Source organism: Tympanuchus pallidicinctus, unplaced genomic scaffold (genome assembly GCF_026119805.1).
Source record: "Tympanuchus pallidicinctus isolate F22 unplaced genomic scaffold, pur_lepc_1.0 scaffold24, whole genome shotgun sequence".
NCBI classification, from domain to species: Eukaryota; Metazoa; Chordata; class Aves; order Galliformes; family Phasianidae; genus Tympanuchus; species Tympanuchus pallidicinctus.
The window spans coordinates 7,415,341-7,437,989 of NW_026294741.1; the positions used below are offsets into that span (position 1 = coordinate 7,415,341).

Here is a 22,649-nt window from a genome sequence, read left to right on the forward strand (position 1 = left end):
GATCCTACACTGCAATTCTGTACCTGAGGCACCAACACCACCAAAGGGCTCTGTCCTGCCACGCTCAGTGTGAGACCACTGCCTCTGCCTGCACTGAGCACTGGGGCACAGAACTGGGCTGTCATGGAGCACGAGTTCGCTTTGCTCAGGGATCTTCCAGCAGCTACACTGCAATGGGCCCATGGTAGAAACTACAGAACAGCAGCAAGCTCCTGCTTTGGTATTAGACCCGGCATTATCAGCCTGTGTCTCCGTGCCAGGAATTCTGCAGGAATTTGCTCTCTGCAGCCTCAAGAGAAAGAAGAACAACAAAAAAGATCAGGGGAAGAGCAGAGCGGGAGAGAGGGAGAGAAAGAAGATGAAAGGCTCTGTAATTACAGTTTGACCTCCTGCAAAACACAGGCTGAAGAACCTGATTTAGTCATTGCTGTATCAAACCCTAACTTTTTCTGCACTTTCAGCCTGCTTGCTGCATCACCATCTGCATGCAACAGCTTCCAGCCTGCACACAGGGACAGGCTCTGCCCCAAGGAGCCTGCTCAGCTGCAGCAGCCAAACCCCACTGCTCCGACAAGCAAAGGCTTTGGCCAGCTGAGCACAAGTGGCAGTACTTCAAAACAACAGAGTTTTGGCAGAACCAAACCCTTCCAAGGCATGAGATGCATTAACATCAAGGATTCAAAAGGAGATCCCTCCGACTACAAAAATATATACAACCCCTCCCACACGCCCTGACATAACAAGACTTTACAGGGCTAGTGGGAGCAAGCACAACAGTTACGATATGTTGAAACAAGCAGTGTCACTCATCCCCTGTCTCAGACGACAGATTGACAGATTGCCAGCGCAGAATTTGCAGGCGATTTCAAAAGGCAGCAAACTGAAGACAAACTGTCAGCAGAGGGACCAAAAGCCTTTTTTTTTTTTTTTTTTTTTTAAAAATGAATAAACACAAATTGCTGAATCCTCGAGCGCCCTGGACTCTTATTAAGAGCACAATCCAAAAGAACTAACCCTGCTGTGTGTCCACAGAGAACAGTATTCTGCTTAGGAAAGGTGCAAACTGCTTTCATGAAGGATGTCATTGTTTAAGTGTCAGCAATCCAGACCAAGAAAAAAAGGTTAATGCTGACAGAAAGCCATCAGAGGGTATTGTGCAGTCTTAGAAACCCAGCCACAAACCCACTAATCAGAAAGATCAGGTATTTCCACTGCCACGTCCCCAGTTCTGGGCCCAGCCATTAGTTTGCAGAAGGGTATGGGGATAGATGGCATGAAAATGGCAGTGCTTTTCTATATTTCAGCAAGAAGCATGCTCCCAGTGTTGTCTGCAGAGGACAGAAGTTGCTCTGCACACACACAAACCTTTCAGGAGGAGATGCCACTTAGCTAAACAGGTCCACGGGTAAAAAAAAATACTAACAAAAGCTTAATAGAGCCTGTTCCTTCAAACCTGTACTGAAGTTTGCTACTAGTTTAATAGCAATGTTGCATGCCGTGAAGGAAGGCCAAGATGAAGCATCCTGGCAATCCTAAGAATTGAACCACAATTCACTGATTTCTGTAAAATGAGCCTCGTTTTAACCTGGGGTTAGAATGAGCAAAGCTGCAACGGCTGTAGTTTTTGTTTTTGTCATCTAGAGTCGTGTGTAACAGGCAGCATCTACTATGCAAAGGACCATAAAGAACTGAACGTAAGTGCTGGAAAAAAACCAACACTTCAGTCTATCAACAGGAAGGGACAAAGTCTGTCCCCTTCAATTACATCAATGTAAATGAAGCCAATGCTTTCATTCAAATAATTTCCCCTGTTACGCAGGTTTAGCTCACTCCTTGCCTACCAAAACCACTCTGTGTTGAGCCACACTCCTGTTGACTCCATCCTTGGGTGCACTGCCCTGACTGCAGTGGGCCTGTACCACCATGCCAGCTGTAACACAACCATGCAGGGCTCCTGGAAGACAGCACCAAACGAAGCACTGAAATCATAAAGGTGACGGAGATCTGGTGAAGAAAAAATAACTGCGTGCTTTAACTGGAATTATTTAAGCACCTCAGCAAAGTAGGTAGAGTTTGGCAATACTGAGTATTGTATCCAACAGAACAATCCCTTCACCTAAGCTTGCAGGATAGATGTGCAGAAGACCTGCTCCCCATAATTATTTATAAAAAAAATTAAACATATATTGACCAAAAACCAAAGTTACATGCAAAACGTCCTGGATTCTTGCTGAAGTCTAACGCTTTGTCTTCCTTGTATTCTTCTCCCAGCACAGCATCCAGCCACTGCTTAGCAGTTTGAGTATCTGAAGTATTGTGGACTATTCTCAGCACAAAGCTGCTCCTGAACAGTGATGAGAGCTGCAACAAAACATCTATGGGGAAGATACTGAAGGTGCAGGTGCTTCTATCAGCATCTTTAAGCCCAGCACAGAGTGCAGTGGCAGCAGAGCTGCTAAGCAATAGGATGGGAGCACCGTAAGCTTCAGTTATGCAGAACAATAGGTTGGGAATGCTCTGGCAAGATAAAACTAAGCAGTAGAAATGATACAAATGAGCCTGGAATGGGACAGTGGGGAAGAACTGCCACCAATCCTGTTGCACACTAAGCTTCCTGAGCTGGGAAACGCACCATGCAATGCCAGGAAGACAGCATGCTGCTTTCAGCCTGCCCACCCAGATCCAGCCTGGGTGTGTTTCTGCCATTCTGGTACAGGAACTTCTCCATTTACATAATTCACCCAGAGATAATCAAGAGCTGGCTTTAATATAGCATGAATTAATCCAAGAACTGCAATGCATGCTTAATCGAGCAAAACGGTTTGTTTTCCCAGAAACCTCAACCATTTTGATGCTGAATTTGTGACAATGGAAGTCTACAAGAACAGAACCTCTTGCACCATTTTTTCAGCTTGGGCTCCAGCTCACTGCAATCAATGCAAAGAAACTTGCTATCTTTGCCAGGTGCAGAATTAGGTTAACAGGGCAGATCCACAGCAAAGTAATTGGCTCAGATATTGACATTTATTCTCTTGGATCTGTAGGCATGAGGAAAGGGGGGAAAAAAAAACAGCTCCTGCGTGAGAAAATTCTGGTCAAGCATAACCTGAAAATCAGCTGTTTTTCAGTGCAAGGAGCAAAGTCACAGAATCACAGAATCACAGTCACTGCCATTTGTTAGCCCTACAGCAACCGAAGGCAACAAAACAGGACATGTTTGCAGTAGGAACAACCTGAACAACTGCCATTTGTTTTCAAATGAAGACTGCAAACTGCTGGTTGAGTGGGAAACTTTCACATGGACGAGACAGACACACCTGCAAGCTTCAGGTATTTCCTTACCATGAAACCAGATCTTGGGAATGAGAAAGATTTACTCAGCACTTTTCCCATTTCTTGATGCCAGAAATCACAAATTCATGTGAAGCATGCAAAGTCTCTATAGAGACAATCATTTCACAACAACCTGATCTTTTCTGTCTATTAGTAGGGGCTGGACTTACATCCTTCAATACTACGTACAAAGACGAACTAAATCTCCAATAATTGACAAGAATAGATGTGGCCAACTGCTTTCTCATATGGTTCGGAGATATCACAGTCAGGCAGCATCTTCTCAAAACACAACGAGAGATGACACTTCATCAGACAACAGAGATGTGCCAGGCAATAAATCTTGCAGCAGAAGGCTCCTTCCTATTTTAATTCTGGTCGTCACCAGCAGAGAGATACAATTGTCTTTCTCAAGCTACAGCAGACAGAAGAGAGGGGAAGCCAAAGCAAACACCCCAAGCAACTGAAAACCAACCCAACACACTGAAATACTCAGGATTTCATTTAAATCCCAGCGTACTCATTCTGGCCTAATAAAAATAGCCCACCCCACCGTTTGCACAATCCCTGAGATCAGTGGATATTATCCCTACAGCTGCCTGTGCTACTCAGAGCAGCAAGGAGGCTTGTTTCATTCGGGCACATCCATCTGTTTCCCCCTCCCTTTTCTCAGATGCATCATTTCAGTCCCAAGGATGGACTCAGATTGAGACGTCCCCCACGGTGACACTGCTGACCAAGGATGGGTGTCCCCACAGCTCTGACATTTTGCTCCATGGGAAGATCCATCCACCTAAAGGTTAGCAAATAGAGCTCTTTTGCAGCACACCACAGGTTTTCATTTGCTCTCTGGCCACTGTAGCTGTCAGTGAACGAAGAAAAGGCTCTCGTGTATGCAGCAGCATGGACTACAAAAACCCACCAAAAAGCAGGGCTGACATTCAGTCATTCCACCCATCCCAGGCTATGCTGAGTTGGTTACAGCACCAGATTTACCCAAGCTGTAGTCTGAAGCTATAGATACGTTACTGCTGGGTGGATTAGTCTTCAGGCAGGAAGTTTTGCTTTCCATCCCCAACCACATATCCAGGCAACACCAAAGCACCACCCCAAACTCCACTGCCCTGACTCCCCTCTCTGCCCTTCAGCCGCACAGCGCAGCCAGGCTGTAAGAAAACAAGCAGTGGCAGCAATAAGAGGCAGAGCCAGAAGAATTTAAAGCATTACCTCTTAAAGACGTGGATATATTATCCAGTAAAATGCATTCGAGTATCAGTGGCCACTGTTCCTTTAGAACAAATGCTCAGAAATAGCTCCTTCCTTGCTGGCCTCTGACAAACAGCCCTGACAAGGAGCCAACGCGCTCAGGGAGGATATACGACTACTGGGAGCAGGACTCACACCAGCCTCCTTCTCCCTGCGTGCCTGGGGGTAAATCACTTCACCTTCCTGTGCCTAAATTCCATGTTTTGTAGCAGGGATAATCATTCTTTGCTGTTACAGAGCTGCTTACCAGTGACGGACAGAAGTTCAGGCACTGCAGATAGAAAATTGCCGCTCCACCCCAAACGCTTTACAGAAAAGCAACGTTTGTAAAAAAGCAGATTTCAGATTCGGTTCCCCAGTAGTTACTACAAAGAAGAGCAATTTAACACAGGCTCTACAGATGAGGGGAAAAAAAAAAGCCAACAACACAATCTCATGACATCCCTTCAAGCTCAGGCTTTTAACCTGACACTTAAAAATATATATATATGTAACTCTAAATGTGCAATCACATCAGAGACAGAAAAAAGAACAAAAAAGGTGGGCGATATTGTTCTTTCTGGGCAAAAAAAAAAAAAAAAAAGAAATGAAAAATGACAGTGTACTCAATTTGCCAGTTTTATAGGTGATGTGACAGGTCCTCAGTTCACGGCGGGGCAGACGGAGAACAGAATGATTAGCAGGGTATGATGACAGTGATCGCTGGCTGGTTCCTGGAGAGCTGATAAGTTATTAAGCCAAACAATGCGTCGCTATTATGAGCAAGTCAGTGCACTAACTGTAATTTCCTTGAAAGCTGAGCGGTGCATGATTATACTTGTCCACTCAGACTCCCTGCTGGCAGCTCCGCATTCTGCTATTGTTCTGAGCTCCACAGCCTTCCCAGCGCCCAGGATGCAGCCGCCTGAAATGTATTCTTCACATTCAGCCTCCGCTGTAGCAGCTGTCAGCTGAAGGGGATCGGGAAGAGAGACGTTCTCCATCCTGAAGCACAGCTATTAGAGCCCCCGAAGGATGTGGTTTTGTTTGTCAGCACAAGCTCTCATTTCTAGTTGAGAGAATTCCCATTAAAAGGGTGCTCTGACTGCGGAATAACATATATACACGTGTATATGTATGTACGCTTGCATACATGTGGCTTTTTAATACACACATACACAAACACACTCATACAAGTATATTCCTGTTTCCTTTATGACGTTCAGGAAGACTGCTGTTATTACTGGCAGCTCAGATGGACATCTTTCAACTCAACGTATAGGCAAAGACAACAGAGCATGCTTTCACTAATGCACCCAGAAAAACCAGGGCCTGAAAAGGCAAGCGAAAACGAAGGCAGGAGCAGCAAGACAACAGGGGTTTCAAGTGGCTGATACAAACTGGAGGCATAGTTTTCACCTCTCCCACCAAAAAGCACGGACTCCCATTTTGATTAACCCAACTAATTCTCAGCAATGCATCTTTGCTCTCTTCTGCATGAAGCACCATGAACCCCCAGAAAGCTGTCAGTGTGTTTGTCCAGGATGTGATTATTAAGAAATCCCCAAGCATCCTTTCTCACCCACACTAACAGGCATTGCAGAGTTTATGCCCCTTTGCCCCCAGTGAGCCTTGGGGTACAAGTGCTTTGGTCTCCAAAAACACTACATCAGGTAACTCACATCAGATTTGATCTGAAGTGAACATTAAGTGGGAAGCAAACTTGACACAGCGTACATTCGACAAGTGACTAAAAGGTTCCAACCCAATTTAAGCTCTGCTTCATGGAAGACTCATTTAAGGAACAGCACAAAATTCTTTCATTGTCCTTTTCTCTGTGCTGATCCTGGAAGGAATACATAATCCGCCGTATGTTTAAACAAGCCAAGGGAAAAGTACCACTCTATTTTGAATCCAGGAACTGTTCTATTCCTGTCACTGAGCTCTTTCAAAGACAAGGAAAAAAAGTGTTACTGTTGGAATTAAAAACATAAAAGGAGCAAATGTAATATTCAAAGCATACTAGTAATACGTGTAAGCTGTGTCTATCCTATTAGTTTGGAAAAGCCATTACTACATTACTCACACCTTCATGTTAATTTTATCCCTACAAGATGATCTAACCATCTGATCGGTAATGAAGGTTAGAAAGTTCAACAAGGATTTCTCCAAAATTAACTAACCCACGGCTGCACTACAGCAAACATCTGTGGGCCCGTGCCATAAACACAACCCAAACGAGCTGCCTTCAAAAGGTGCCTTTTTTCCCTTTTTTAAATCCCCTGAACTTGGATCACACGCTCCACAACACTGGAGGTGGGAGCTGCTGTCTCAGGGCTGGGAATTTCATCAGCTGCTCAGCTGTGATCCTCCAGCAACACCCAGACTGCACCTACAGGACAGTGAAAGGTAAAGGCTGCCCAGAGGTGGGTGCCCCATCTCTGCAGACAGCCAAGGTCAGGCTGGAGGGGCTCTGAGCACTGATGGAGCTGTGGGTGTCTGTGCATTGTAGGGAGCTGGACCTTTGGGGGTCCCTTCCAACTCAAGCAATTCTATGGTTCTGTTCTATGATTCTAAACACAGAGCTTTTACCTGCTCTGAGTGTCCGTCTGCAAAGCCATAAGGAAGCACACAGTTCTGTCCCAGCCCGTGGGAGCCCCAAAGGAGATGAGCAGCAGTAACATGGCATTGAAGGCTCTCAGACATGGATTAACAGCCACAGATGTACGTAACATGATATGCTACGAACACAGAAGAAAATGAACATAAAGCATATGCTGATGTACAAGTGTATCACAGAAGGACACCAATCTGACACGAAACATTTTACACATACCTGCTATTTGTCATTGCTGACTTTTTCCCCTCCCCACCCCCTCCCAGTAAGTAGGTCATTATCACTTCCATAATGAGACACCCACTGAAAATAAACTGCTTCAGGAGCCCATTAGGAGCTAATAGATAACAGTATTGTTTTGAGACTATTTCATATTTAAATCACTGCCGGAGATTACAATTCAGCCGCCATCTGAATGAACAAAGCCATTCAAACGGGTCCAGGATGCACAAAGTCTTCTTATATTTGTCATTCCAGGCTGATTTCACACTCCTGTGCAAAGGAGAAGGATTTCTGGCCTATGACAGCACAAGAGGGACAACATCCACCTCACAGTGCCGTATGCTGAGTCAAACCAGGGGACGGCTGGACTCCAGGCCAATCTAATTCTTTCCCTTACTTATATCAAGGACATAAGTTAAACTTCCACGAAGGGGGCTGGGGTTGGAGAGGCTCCATTGGCCTCATCCATCCATCTAACACTCCTAAAACTGTAATTCCATGTCTGTGCTGATACATGAGCACGTGCCCTTTCCAAAGGCCAGCTCTGCTGTTATCCAGCTATGGAATTTTTTGGCTTCTACTTTGTTTAAATCAGAGCAGGCTTGAGGTTACTCAAACTTCTGCTTTTTTTTTCCACCCCCCTTCTCCTTCTTTTCTCTTCCCTTTAAGCAGCATGTAGCCAATATGCAGCCTGGAGTAAAAAGCTCACAAGGAAACAAAAAGAACCAATAAACCAACACAGCAGTTATTCCTTCATACTGAGGGATCTCTCCAAAGCCAAGAGGTCACATAACCTCACTCCAAAAAACACTTGGTCCTGTTTAAACAAGGCATTAAATCACAAATTATACGGGATACAAAACGTAGTGCCAACAGAGCACAGAGTTATGATGTCCAGAAGAACAACACACCACAAAAAATAGCAAAGCCACGTGCATGGCTTCAGGTGCAAGACTGAACCAGGCAAAATCCAGAGCCACACCATCTCAGTCTATCATAATCTGTCCCCCATTTATCTCCACAGTGGTGTGAGGTTAATTCTAACCTCACTTTAGAGCAAAGTAGTTAAGACTTGAGAACAAAAGTACGATTTCATTCCAACATCAACACGTCCGATTTGAAGACACCTGAAGTCATTTTTGGGGCGATGACATCTGAGGTGTAAGAAGAATTATCAAAGGAAGTGTATTGATTGCTGAAACTGCACAGCACACGTAACGAGGCAATTGAGGAGGAATGGGTGACGTGGCAACTGGAACCAGTCCATTTACGCAATAAGCCAGATTTTGACTGCGAGAGCATCTTCTGCAAAGAGAATGTTTTCTCGTTGCTAATTACTCAGCTCAGTTCAGAACCATCACTGGTTCATTCCGGGTTGAGAAACAAATTAGGAACTGAAAATGCAAGCAAGTCGGTGTTTGTTTGTTTGCTTTTCCCCCTCTCCCACTCTGCAGACCTGTGGGGGGCTGAGACCGAGTGCCCCACGTCTTGACATGCATAGTCTCCAGTCACTGTCAGTTCAGTTTGTTCAGTACAGATCACATTAAATTGCTTAGCTATAAACACTAAATAGGTTCAGGTATTTTTCTAAGCGCTCAGCACATTTGCCTTTGTTTATTACTTAAAAAACAGCAAATGAAAATGCTTGTTTGTTACCCCATTAAACTCAAGCTTCAACTTCCACCCAAAAGCTTCTTGAAAAAGATCACAACTGAAAGATTAATCATGTAATAAATAAGTCATCCATCATTTTCAAAAAATAAAGACTGAGTAAATCTATGTAAATGCATACAGCTGCTTAGATGCATACAGAGTATCTCCCATTATTAAGAACAATATTTTTTCTTTTTTCTGAGATTGTATTTATGTGCAAGTGAGCACCTCAGAGGTTATCAAGAGCAGAAAGTCAATCTTTATTTAGGAAAAGGAATAAAAACTACGAATGTTAAGGAAGATCAACACGGGCCGTTTCCACCAAGGTCCTGAGGTCAACTTCAACCAACTCCCTCTGTATGACAGGATATGTTCTGAGACATAAAACAGTGCTGATCACACAACTTTTAACCACAGAAGTAGGGTAAGTATTCAGGCATCACCAAAACCATAGAGTACCATCACCCAGATTCAATGACATGCAGTGCTTCCATAAAGCCTGGACAGAAAAGGATGGGAAGAAAGTCACACCTCCATTTTAACTGTTCAATCTGTATCAAAACCTGTAAATTTTCCCCTCCAAGCTCTAGAAGCTCCCCCAACAACTTTTGTTTTTAAATTCACATATTTTAATACTTCATACAACATCCTAAGGTTGCATTTTGCTCTATCCTTACATTGTGCAGCGTGCGACTCCTCAGACATCCCCAGCGTCCTCTCTGATGGAGATGCTAACACATTGTATCTTTTACAGATATATCTTCATCAACCACAGTTCTTAATATATCTTAAACATCCACACTTCTGAAGGGGCCGGGTTCCCACTTAATCAACACTTTGTACTGGAAGTATTTGGGTCAAAGACTTCCTACCAACACTAACAGCCTCCACATCCCCACCAGACAAGAATAGCACATGCATCTTAAAAAACATCAATTCCATCACGTTAATGAAACTGAACTGGACCAGAAAGGTCTGAAAAACAAGCACTTGGCCTCCAAGCAATGCAGCCATGCCCATACAAGTGTACCTCAGAAGTCCCTCAAAGACTAACAAATGGTTTGCTGTCACCAAACAGACTTGCCACTCATCCTTTCCTTGTGCCAACGCTGCGCTCAGCAGCACTACTGCAGTGAGCCCTCCAAAGCAGCAGGTCAGAAATATTTTATTTTGATCTCCAGTTAAACATATTTAACCAAAGCAAGGAAGTCGGTCCTGGTTGGTGAGGAAGTTTAGGCATATTTAAATAGGATGTGAAACAAAACAAACAAAGAAACAACAAAAACTTATCAACCCATACAAAATGTTTATTATACATCAGACCACAAAAATGAGATCAGATTCTTTATTTCACGGGCAGCCCAGCAGAACACTGCACAGTAAGTCCAATAGCAACAGGGGATCATACAGTCACAAAAAAGTCTCCATCAATCTTCATTTCTTTCGTGCCATAATTTTTGTCTGTTGCTCTTTTCTCCCAACAACTGCAGCTTCTATTCAGCTCTACAAACCCAAGCTGAGCTCAGGGGGAGCAATCTTTTTCACTCTGAAAGCATGGAATCATTAAGGTTGGAAAGATGGCTAAGACCATCCAATCCGAGCACTGACGGTAACTGCAACTTACAGGCTTTGCTCTGTTGATGCTGCAATGAATGGAGTTATTTCCTCAGACTCCTGTTGTATAATCCTTCCTCCACCAGCCCTCAGCTATCAGCAGATCAGAGCTGGAGTTTACTCTGGAGTTTGCAGTAAACAAAAGAACAAATCCGCACTGTTTTCCCCTGAAAAAAGGAATTGTAGCCCTTGTCCACACGCATTAAAACACGCAGGACGATTAAGGAGTTGTGTATGAGATAAATGAGGTAGTGTGCTCAACTGATTAAAAAAAAAAAAGTCGAATTAAGTGGAAAGATTTACGTATTTATAGAGCACAAGCAAGGCATTGTCAAATAGTTTCAGCCATCAAACGGGGCCTAATTTAAGTTATAACTCAGTGGTAGGAACTGCCTGTGGATTCCAACCATTGTGTTAATGAACAACTCGACTGCTCCTTCCGGATGACAAATGCACAGCTGCCACACTTGCCCTACCAGACCTGGAGCACCTAGATTGCAGAGGGAGCCATCCAGGAATTAACGAAAGCTACATTTTCCTTTTAAACACTGATTTCCATCCCAATAAATACTCAGCTGAAGGGAGTTTTGACGAGTTACGTAGCAAAAGATAGATAGTTTGTCCCTCTTTTTTTTTTTAATAAATACTTCTCAGCTCAACGTTGGTGGGCACGAGGCTTGTATCCACCACTGTACCCTCACATGATGCAGTGTCCGTGCAATATCTCTACCAAAGAATGGAAACAGCTTAACGTGGGAAATGAGGAACAACCACCACCCCACTACAACCTCAGCCAGGTGTGGTTTGATCCAGAGTTGCTGCTCTGCCTTTGGAACCCCATTTGGTTCCTTGGGATGGATGGCAGGGAAGGAAGAAAACAAAGCAGGGCCCCACCAGGCAGCCTCCACACCAGGGGAGGGAAAGAAAGGGAAATAATAACAGCATTTGAAGATGAACAATAAGAGACCACCAGGAAGGAAACCTGCTCTTTACAAGGCTCAGCGCATTAAAATAGTGCAGAATGTCCTCACAGTCCAGTGAGGGCACCCAGCAGCCCAGAACACAAACTGAAGACACGCACAATTCAAGAGCTTATGCCCTTCATGAAGCTCCAACACAAATTCTCTATTCTGTCCTTCTCATCCATTGGATTCTTATGATGCTGACTGCCCACCAGCAAGCCCTGCACCCCACACACATACATGGGAATGCTGTAGGAAGGCAGGCAGGTAGCTTAAGGCTTCCCAGGGCATCTGGATAACAGCGTGTGGATACTTCCATAGCAGATGGCCAACAGGTGGCGCTGAGAAAGGCTCAAAACCTCAGCAACCACATCAAACAAAACTCAACTCAAGTCCTTTGGGAGTCTTTGCCACAACACAAGCAACCTGCTTTGGGTGAGAGAACACCTCCAAAACCTTTATTCAGTGGCCTTCCTCTGACACGCTGAGTGGCACAAGCCAAGAGAAGGAGGTTTTAATAACAGGAGCAACCCATCCTTGCCAGATCACCCCACATTGCAGACTGATCTGCACTTTATACGAGGGGCACAAATTCCTTTTATTTAGCTGAGGTTACACCAAAGGGAAAGGGCTGGTGATCTCCTGAACTGACCTCAGACTCTGCACAGATTTTCAATATCTGTTTGTCCTTTCATGCTTTGAAACCCAAAGTGGATCTTTATTACAGCACCTCCAATTTCAGGGCACCTGGGCAGCAAGCAAGTAATAATCAGGGAGTGACAAACACTCATATTAATAGCAACAGCACGTTGTTTCTAAACAGCAGTATCAGTTACTTATACACTAGTGAGCAAAAGGGACGGATCACCAAAAATACCAGCACAAACTTAGCAAGAATAACAAACCTGGTTCCATTGCTTGTTCAAAGACGGAAGAAAATCCAGTTTGTTCTGCATGTTTGTCATTCCCTACTTCTCACTGCACTCAACTTCATCCCAGCTGCAACTTATCATCATTAGAACTTAAGGAATACCTTTTTCTCTCAAGTACTGTAATTCCTTGGTTGCCACCGAAGCATTATGTTAGTGGACACAAGAGAGGGCAGGCTGTCTGCTAACTCATTGGCTCCTGATGTTCAACAGTCCATCACAGCATTACCCAGATATCAGCAACCAGGGGCTAATTATATTATACAGACACAGTGCTTGGAAGAACCCCGACCCCACTTTTTTCTCTGGGACTCAAACTCTCCATGTATAATTTATGAACCCAAAAGAGAAGGTCGGGCTCACTTTACTCCTCCTTACCACGCACACTGGTGGCTCAGAGCTATCCAAGTCCTCCCTCTCCATTCATAATTAACGTAGTAAAAAGAGAATCATAGAATCATCATAGAATGGCCTGGGTTGAAAAGGACAACAGCGCAGCAGGGTTCCAACCCCCTGCTATGTGCAGGGTCGCCAACCACCACACCAGGCTGCCCAGAGCCACATCCAGCCTGGCCTTGAATGCCTCCAGGGATGGGGCAAAGATGTCCTTACAAATGTTCTGACACCCACCAGCACAACGCGCACCTCCAGAACAGGCTGGAGATCCTTGGCACTGAGGAACTCTCAAGCCAAACACAGGCATATCGCGATCAGTAAAGCTCTACGAGGATCAAGATGAGAGCAAGAGCAAAGAAGATGAGATAGATGCAAATTTCAGCATGCAACTACAAATGACATGGAGCAGATCCTCCACTAGGGTGCCCGGCAGAGCTACAATCAATAGATCAGTGCTCATTTACACAAGCAGAGCACTAGCAGCACAACTAAGCTGGAGTTTCACTATCAGTTACCACTGGGCTACCTGGCTTCAGGCAGCTTTACATAAAATGCAAAGTTATGATTCACTGTTTTTCCTGCAGCTCTGCTCAGCCTGCTGCTTTATTCACTGCTGCTCTCACCTCTTCACCTCGTTAACTGCTTTCTTGCTTCTGGCCATCGGAACCGTTCCAAAATTGCTGTTCTTTGTGCAAAAAAAAAAAAAACCAAAAAACAAAAAACTGAATAAAATACTGCTGTTGTAACAGAAGCTAAATTAAAAGGCTCATGACATGAACAGGGGCGAAAGGCCAACTAAAGAGAGGGGTGTTTGTTACTGCTCCTTCCCGAGAGGATCAAGAAAAACATTCAAGATTTTAAAATCTGTTCCAGCCCATCTCCTTAGTGTATAAGAATGTGAAAGAGATTCCAATACTCCTCCCAGATAACCCCTCAGATGTAAGAGCCTCTGTAAAACCAGCACGTTTCCTAACACAAGGATACCAGCGATGTCACTGCCACCTCTCTGGATCGCGTCCATCCCACAGATCATTATCTCCCACGGGCACAGATAAACACTCTGTTTAAGATCTCAATGGGAAAAGCATCGGTGGGTAAAAGTAACTTTGGAACCTCACCAGAAAACAGCAGCAGGGACATGGGTGGCACCATCCTCTTGTCCTTCCCACACTCCCAGGTCCTTTTCAGGCAGGGTGCTCAGGAGGGGGCATTTGCCTTGCTGTAAGCTGCCATCCCCAGGGCACTTCTTAAAGAAGGGAGGGGGATCTGGTGCACTGAAGGCCTCCACCCTTCTCACACCACCAGGCTATGGGGTGGGCATCCCATCTGCATGTGATACAACCCGCTGTCCCAAGAGCAGCACCAGCTTTCCCTCGCCTCTCCTAAACCTCCAAAAGAAAAAACAACCAAGCAGAAGGGAAATAAACACAAGCTTCCCAAGCCAAGCAAAACCTTTCCACAAACAGTTTGCTTTTCCTGACCAGTGAGATTCCATGCAACTGCTGGTGGTGCTCTGCGAGCACAGAAAGGGTCGGAGCCCACAGCAGCAACCGGGCACAGCTCTGATCTGAGTGCTGCGTGCAGGAGGCGATGGCACACCTGGATCAACATTGCCTGCTGCCCTGACCCCTCTCCAACACCGGAGATGAATTTAACACCAACCAAAAAAGGATAAGTGTCCGTGAACTTGAAATACACAACTAAGTCAATACCCCACCAATACCCAGCCCATGCAATAGGAGAGACGGGTTTAAAGGTCTCCTAGCTGATGCGAACGCTGATACTTTGTGCATTAGCACCCCCCACACATCCCCTAATCAGCAACCACTTTTAATAAGTAATGAAAAAAAAAACCACATGAAAAAGAGCAGTATCAGCCTGAAGAGCTCTGGGTACCCCGTGGAGCACTCGGGGATGGCAGTAAACAAGGAGCTGATATGCACACACTGCACAGCGCTGAACCGAATGGGATGAGCCCCAAATCAGAGTGAGATTTCAATGCATGAAGTTTAGCTGGAAGATAAGGGACCGTAATCAAATTACACCACAAATAGATCCATTCATCCGTGAGCGTTATTGCAGGGAGAGGATTGAATTACAGCTCGGGCTAAAACAATTTCAGGAATAAAAAGGAAATTTATTAGCTATTTATTATTGTCCCGCTGCCAAAGAAAATTTCCCACCTTCGTCACAAGAATGCAATCTGAGGAGAAAGCTGAAATACTAATTACCAGGCAGGAAAAACAAGAAGAGTTCGGGTTGTATTATTTACATTGCCATTCCTCTTTCTGAATAGAGCCACAAAGTCAACCAGCCGAGGGAAGCCACGAGAAGAAGCATTTGCAATTCCAGTTGTTTTGCTGGGGAAGGCCCAGGCGCTGAAATGCATGCAAGGAACCGGGCAGAGCGATGGGGTTTTCCTTCCTCTAAAAAAGGAAAATTCCTCCCGGTGCCTTCCACTACATTTTCTTTCTTTTTTTTTTTTTCCTCTCTCCACAAAGCTATCCCAACAGCACGGGTTTTGTAGAAGACCAAGTGCAAGGTGAGCATTCCCCCCCCCCCCCCCCTCCCGTCCCACCACCCCCATCCTCCCATTTGGCAGCGCTGAAGAAGAGCCTCGTAAGGCAAACACGGCTTTTGGAATAAGTGCTGCAAGCAACAACAACCGGGTCGGGGGATGGGGAGGGGGGGAAGGAAAGAAAAAAAAAAAAAAAAAGAAAAAAAAAAAAAGGATAAAAAGCAGCACCATTCCTCCCGCTGCCGCCGCTGTTGTCCTTTGTTGTTCGGCCCCCCCACCTGTTCCCAGCCCGGGCCGAGCGATGGGACCCCACGGGGCCGCCCCGACGTGACTGCGGGACCCCAAATCCAGCGCTAAGCCCCGTGTTGGGACGGGGACAGAGCGCTGCTGGGGGCACCCAGCGAGCCGCTAACCCCCCCCCCCCTCCAAACCCTGCCCTGGGGAAGAAAGGTGCCCCCTGGCCTCAGCCCCCTGCCTCCTCGCACGGACGGCTGCCTCACCCTCTCCCCCCCATCCCCTTTAAATGCAAGGTACCCCCAGCACAGCCCCCCGCCCCATGGCAGTGAGGGTGACCCTTGCAGGAAGCTGAGTGCCCCCCACCCTTACAGCACCAGGTTCCCCTCGCCCCCAGCAGGACGAGGCTGCCCCCACCCCGGCACGCTGCCCCATTCAGCAAACAGGGGCTGTCCCCCCTCTCCCCCCCCGGTGCCCCATCCCCGACACCTACCTCGTCTTAGAGGACAGGAAAGCAAGTTTGATTAATCCATAGGTAAACAACTGGATGCTCTCCTTGGCTATGCTGGCCACTCTGAGCCTGTGCTCTAGGATGTGCAGTTCCATCTTTTCCTCTTTCTCATTTGTAGTTCATCTATCCCCGGGGTTTATTTTGTGTTTTTGAATGGGGAGGGGGAGGGGGGCTGTTATTGTCGCTGCCTTGTTGGTAGTGGTTGTTTTTTGGTTTTTTCCTCCTTTTCCTTTTTTTTTTTTTCCCTCTCCTTTTTTTCCTCCCCTCTCCTCGGCTCCTTCTCCCCCTACCCGGCTCCGGGGGCGGGGATGCGGGTGCCGAAGTTGCGGGGCGGGAGCGGAGCGGAGCCGGGCAGAGCAGCGGCGCGGGGCGAGCAGCTGGGCTCGCTGAACAAACAACTTGCCACTCAAGCCCGCCGCAACGCGCATGCGCGCCGCCCCGCCGCATGCCGGGCCTTGGAGTCCGCGCCGCCGCGGGACGGGAGCGGGCGGGATCCGGAGTCCATCGGTCCCATTGCAGCTACCTTTTTTTCTTCTTCTTCTTCTTAATGTAAATTTTTAAGCTTTACTTATAATGCTGTCTCTTTCCTTTTCCTTTCTTTTCTTCTTTTTTTCTTTTTCCTTGCTGTTTTTTTTTCTTTGATTGTTATTTTCACTGCACTTACCCTTTGACTCTGGGTGGCATGCAAGGTGCTCCTTCTCAACCCAAAAGCCAGCAGAAAGGAAAACTTCAGACATTCTCATAATAAATAAATATTCTCCTCTTGTCCGGTTCATTCTCCTACACTGGCGATATGCAGCCAGCATCAGTTTCCCTACATAAAAAAGGGGAGTGATAAGTAAGAATGAGACAGGTTCCTTAGCAGGGTCTGCTGTGATAGGATGAGGGGAAACGGTTTCAAACTACAAGAGGGGAAATCCAGATTGTATACAAGAAAAAAGTTTTTTATGATAAGGATGCTAAGGCATTGGCACAGGCTTCCCAAGGGTGTGGTGGATTCCCCATCCTTAGAGACACCCAAGGTCAGGCTGGATTAAGGCTCTGAGCACCTGATGGAGCTGCGGGTGCCCTGTGCCCTGCAGGGATGGGACCAGATAGCCATTCTGTGATTCTATGATTCAATGAAAGTGGAGAAAAAAGAACAAGGAACAGCCCACTTTCCATGGAGGTGTAACAGAAGTGAAATCACAATTGTTCAGAGCCTGTGTGTATGGCAGCCAACACCTGGAAGGCAGTGGGCTGTCCATCCCTGCCACTCACCAGCAATGGCAGGCAGAGCAGAGGGAACCCAGGCACCAGACCCAGCCTGTGGTTCCCCACAGCCCTGCTGACACCACATGGACTAAAATGGGAATCAAGGGCAAGCGAGTGGTGTTAGAACCTTGAACAAAGGTGATCCTAACCTGCCTGCAGAAGGGCTCCCTCTGATTTCAGGCTGCACTAATTCTGCAGGAATAAAAGTCAGACCGATAGTACTGTAGCACTTTTCATTAGTAGACCTCAAATGGGTTTTGTAAGGACCACCAATACCAACCCTTCTGTTCTACACATGAGGAAAACTGAGGCACAGACTGTGGCCAGGGCAAGTGGCCATGCCTCTCATCACCAGGCTGTTCTTCCTCCCAACATAGACAGAGGAGCTGCTGCTGTACAATAAGCCTGTAGAGCCTGTGTTCTTAGGGCAGAGCTCCCTTACATCCAGCTCTGAGGACAAGCTTCTGAAACCAGAACTTCCCAATCCTCTCTTTTCTTCCAGCTCCCACGGATGGCTGTGTCCCCTCATGGACATGTCTGTTCTTCTCCTGCCTGCAGCCAAAATTCTGAGTTGCTGCCTTCACTTTGTTGTATCCCAAAAGGAAAACCTTGAAATTAGAGGCATTCGTATCCATGGGTAGTTTGAAATCATTTAGAGGAAAGGCAACAAAGATAAAACATCAAATCTCTGCTGTGTTTAAAAACGTCCTTGGAAACCAGGGGGTTGTTTCCCTTTGTCGCTTCATGCAGAAGTTCAGTTGCAGTTTAGGAAGCTGAAGAGAGTTTTTAATCTGCTTCCACTGCTAGTTCAAGGTCTTGGTCTTCAAAGCTCTGAACGTATCTGTGCCCAGCCACAAAAAGTGCCTGCACCTGCAGCTGCAAATCGCAGAGCTATCTGTGCTCCTCCGGGACAGTGCAGACCTCAGGGTCCAGAAGGAAGCAGCCAGGGACAAAACATTCACCTCCAAGGTTGCCGTGAGCTTCCAGAGGAAACCAGACAAATGCATTCTGAATCACTTCTAGGAAATGCAGCAAAACTTTCCTCTTTTACAAGGTTTTCCATCATAACCGGGGCAACATTCACAACACTCGGACTCCCCGCTTAGAGACAAAATACGCTGCCCCTGAGCAGAGCTTTCTCAACCAGAGAGGGCTGATGCTCTGGGAGGGCCACCAGGGATTATGTCATTACCAGTCTAATTACCAGAGAAATGCTTATGTGAAACAATGAGAGATGGTAGAACAGACCCAAAGGTAAAGTCAGCGGGGACCTTTTGCAACAAGCAATCAGCAGAGACTTCTGTTCTGCCTGCGGGGAAGGAGAAAAGAGGCCCTTAGTCAGTCATCTGGATTGCCTAAAAAAAGAAGAATCAAGCAAACAAGCAACAAAAAAAGAAGAAAAAAAAATCCCCCCAAACCCACAAAACACAAAAATACTTCTCCATTCTGTAAGTTTACATCTGGTGCTCTCCACAATTGCAGTTTCTTTCCTTGGGTCTGACTCGCTGCTATGGGTTTCCAAACCCTGAAGGCTGCTCTGGGCTGCACGCAGACCTCGTGGCTCCTCAGACCTTCACACCACCGACTGTAGGAAGGAAAACATACAGCCCTATCAACACCCAGCCTCATTTTCTACACGCCAAAAAATATGCCCAGCTCAGCACGGGCAGATTGTTCCAGAGCAGGCAAACTGGCAATTAGCCAAAGCGCTATTAGGTGCCCCCTCCTCCTCTGTCATTAGCATTCTGCTCTCTCTCTCTCTCTCTCCCTTGTTGCCAGGTATACCTGGGAGTTTCCACGCAAGGAGCAGACTAGAATGTATTGTTATTACATACAACACGCTGTGATATCATTTAATTATTGCCGTTCTGAGTTTTTCATATTTTTGCAGCTCTTACGGGCTCTCTTGGCCCAGCCTCAGAGCGGGGACCTGTTGTGCAAGATGATGTAACCATCCTTTTTTTTTTTTATTATTAAAAATAAAACCCATTCCCTGCCCACACAGCTCCCAGCGTCATTTACCACAGCACAGTCTGGGCAAACAGAACAAAGAGATGGGGAGAGCGGACAAGAAAACAGGAAGATGAGATAGCAGCAAAACAAACCTCAGCGTGAGGCTGTGATCTGGGTTTGGACAGATGCCATTTTTGTGTTTCAGATAAAAGGCACGGGCCATTCAGAGCTCGGGGAGCTGAAGTGGAGCCAGAATAGGTTCAGGTTGTTAGGTGTTAGGGAACACTTCACCTCAGAAGGAGTGGTGATGCACCGGCACAGCAGTTCTAGGGTGGTGGTGGGGTGACTGTTCCTGAAGGTGTTCAAGAACCATGGAGATGTGGCACTGATGGATGCGGTCAGTGCTATGGTGGGGATGGGATGGTGCTTGGAGCAGATGATCTTAGTGGTCTTTCCCAGCCGTAATGATTCTGTGATTCTATGATTCTAGGAGGACTAGGCACTGTGAGTCACTTGCTGCTCGAGGGAAAGCAGAGCCTTTACAGACCATCCCAGTAGATGATGCTCCAGGTTAGAGGCCACCGATAACACTAATGAAATCCAAGTGCAGAAGCCCTGAGGCTGAGGTGGGTGGGTTTCCCCATAGAAGTGCAAGCTGTACTCGAACAGTTCTCAGACACCTCCGCTTCTGCTCATGATGACATGGAGCTTCATGCTGGTGAGCAGGGCAAGAGCCATCTCCTGCTGACCCCAGGGCACTGTTTGCCGACAGCGGAGGTCCTCAGGAGGAAAGCAGGGCTGTACAATAACCCTAAGTTCAAGAAGACACTCTGTACTTTTGCCTTGAACCTTTATCTCAGCAGCAACCACACAGAGCTGGGTACCATCAGACCGTTAAGGGACTCCACATCTTGGCAATCTTTCGTCCAAGGGCTGAATTTCTCATAAGCCAACAGCCGAGTCTATGCATACAGATTGCTTCCAGGACATCAAAACACTCCAGAACAATCAGCATTTCAGAAAAAAGAAATGAAAAAACGTAGAAACAGTTGAGGTGAAAGGAATGTAATTACGCACTGTGATGAACAGTTCACCAAGAGCAGCGCTGTGCACAGAGGAAAAATAAAGGAGAATTTCTAATCACATGAATCATCATGTTTTATGCAGTTACTCCAAAGTACAGTAGGATATCTTTGCTTTTTTTTTTATATAGTTGGTGGAAGGAAGTTCTTATATCATTTGTGGTCTCTTCCGACACCATAAAAAGCCCCAAATTACCATATTCAGTCCTCAAAGACGAAGCTGTGGTAGCCTTTTACAGATGGATTTTAACACACAGTATCTAAATTCTCAGCAATAAAGCCTCGTTTTCAAAAAATAAATATAATTTAGATTCCCTCACGCAATTTGTCTGACATTGCACTGCTGCAATTACTATTTCCCTGCTGCTGGCAGAGTTCTTTCTGTTATTCTTTCAGGATCATCTGAAGTCTGACAGCGTCTTGACCTATGGACTAGAGCTTGTGTCAGCTTCTAGGATCTGAAACAGCCAATAATACAAGTTGTAATGTGAATGATGTAATGGCAGTGCCCTGGATAAATATGCCCAAGGCGAGACAAATCCAGAGCCGCTGTTGTTTACACTAACATTCACTTTTCTGCCATAGAGCATATGAAGTTCTTAGCACATCTGAAGCTCTGGTGTGAAACTGGGGACAGTGTGCATTTCTGGAGTCCCATCCAGACTTAGTACACAATGGACACAATCTGTTCTGGCTTCTAAGCTCGGGGAATGGTTTTTGAATGCAGGCTGTCTTCAGAGCGCTGAGGACTGGAGGTATATTGAGGTCAGATGGTTTGGACCAAAGGAGAAGTCGACACACATCTCAATAGCCTTAACCAGTTCATTCTGAGATGAAAGTTACTTAGTAACTATAATTATCCCGGGACTCTTTGCTTCAGTTAAACAGGCCTTTTTGACCCAGGGAGGGTAATGCTTCTTTACACAAACATGTAAACAGAGGAGCATAAAGGCAGGCAAAGAACCAAGGTCACACCATTAGCTGTTATCACTTTGGGAGAACAATTCAGCAGCCTCTGCAGTGAGACCCCGGTGGGGTTGTGTGGGGCAGACGGACAGGATGGCTTTACGTGCTGCTGTCTTACACCAATGGTGACAATCAGTCCCTGAGGAAGTCCATTCTTTACCAAAAATGGTTTGTAAAATATGAAAAAAAAAAAAAAGAGAGAAAGAAAAAGAAAAGGAAAAACAACACAAAACCACCCTTCCCAAATGATAGCTTCTGGGCTTGCTTGTGAAAAATTACCCATTTGTTTAATTGAAAAGAGCGATTTATCAGGCTAATTTCCTTCCAGCAACCAGAGACCTTTCAAAACTTGATTGCAGTTAATGTGCCAGTGTTTCAAAGCATTTTATTCAACTATCAAATAAGCTAATGAAGATGTTTAATTTACTGTTGCAGCGCAAAGTGGGCCGAGCAGGTCAGGCACTGCATGCTCCCAGGCAGCAGAGGTGCAGATGAGCCTCTGGTGATGCACCAACACCTCAGAGCCCAAATGTCTCATAGGAGAGCTGCAATAGAGACTGCACCTGCATACCTGGCTCAGGGAGGAGAATACCTCCCCTCCTGGATGCCATCTGTGCCATTCTCTTAGCCAGTGGCTGACAAAGCTTGCCCACATCCTTGAATGCTCAACGGCTTCAGCTGCTGCTATGAATCCTTCATTTGCAGTAAGACATGGAGGCATTGATAAGATGCATCTATGGCTTTACAGGAAACATTTAAAGTCTGGGAGGGAGAAGGATTATTTACAAATAGAAGAAAAGCTGTGCGTGTGCTGCTGAACCAAAATATGATGTGGCATAGAAGATGCAAGCCGTGTCTAGATGAGATGCTGGTTGCACGCCGGTTTAATAATTAGGTGATCTGCTTTGACCCATTGGCTGCAGTTGGCATTACTGAGATGGAACCTGTTCAGCTCACGCATGAAAACAAGTGAAATGACCACAGCCACGTCCACTTCACGGTGGCTGGAAATCATCACTGATGCAAAATGGAGACAGCACAGCTCTGGCTGTGGGAGGGACGCCTTCACAGCTACTGGAGGTGTTAAAGATGACCTCATCTTCTGGTATTGAAATAGGCAATCGGAGAAAATGCTCCCCCTCCTCCTGCCAGCCTCCTAA

General features: G+C 46.0%; 2 protein-coding genes across 2 annotated transcripts in view; one reads left to right on the forward strand and one right to left on the reverse strand.

The window, feature by feature from the left end:
* Positions 1–16,639, reverse strand: part of CASTOR2 (cytosolic arginine sensor for mTORC1 subunit 2) — an 89,911-nt gene extending 73,272 nt beyond the window's left edge. Inside the window, exon 1 of the mRNA XM_052688498.1 lies at positions 16,217–16,639. Within this exon, the coding sequence (XP_052544458.1) occupies positions 16,217–16,329 (113 nt within the window). The 5' untranslated portion in view covers positions 16,330–16,639. The remainder of the gene's footprint in view (positions 1–16,216) is intronic.
* Positions 1–22,649, forward strand: part of GTF2I (general transcription factor IIi) — a 184,828-nt gene that overhangs the window by 153,247 nt on the left and 8,932 nt on the right. The gene's annotated exons all lie outside the window — the stretch shown is intronic.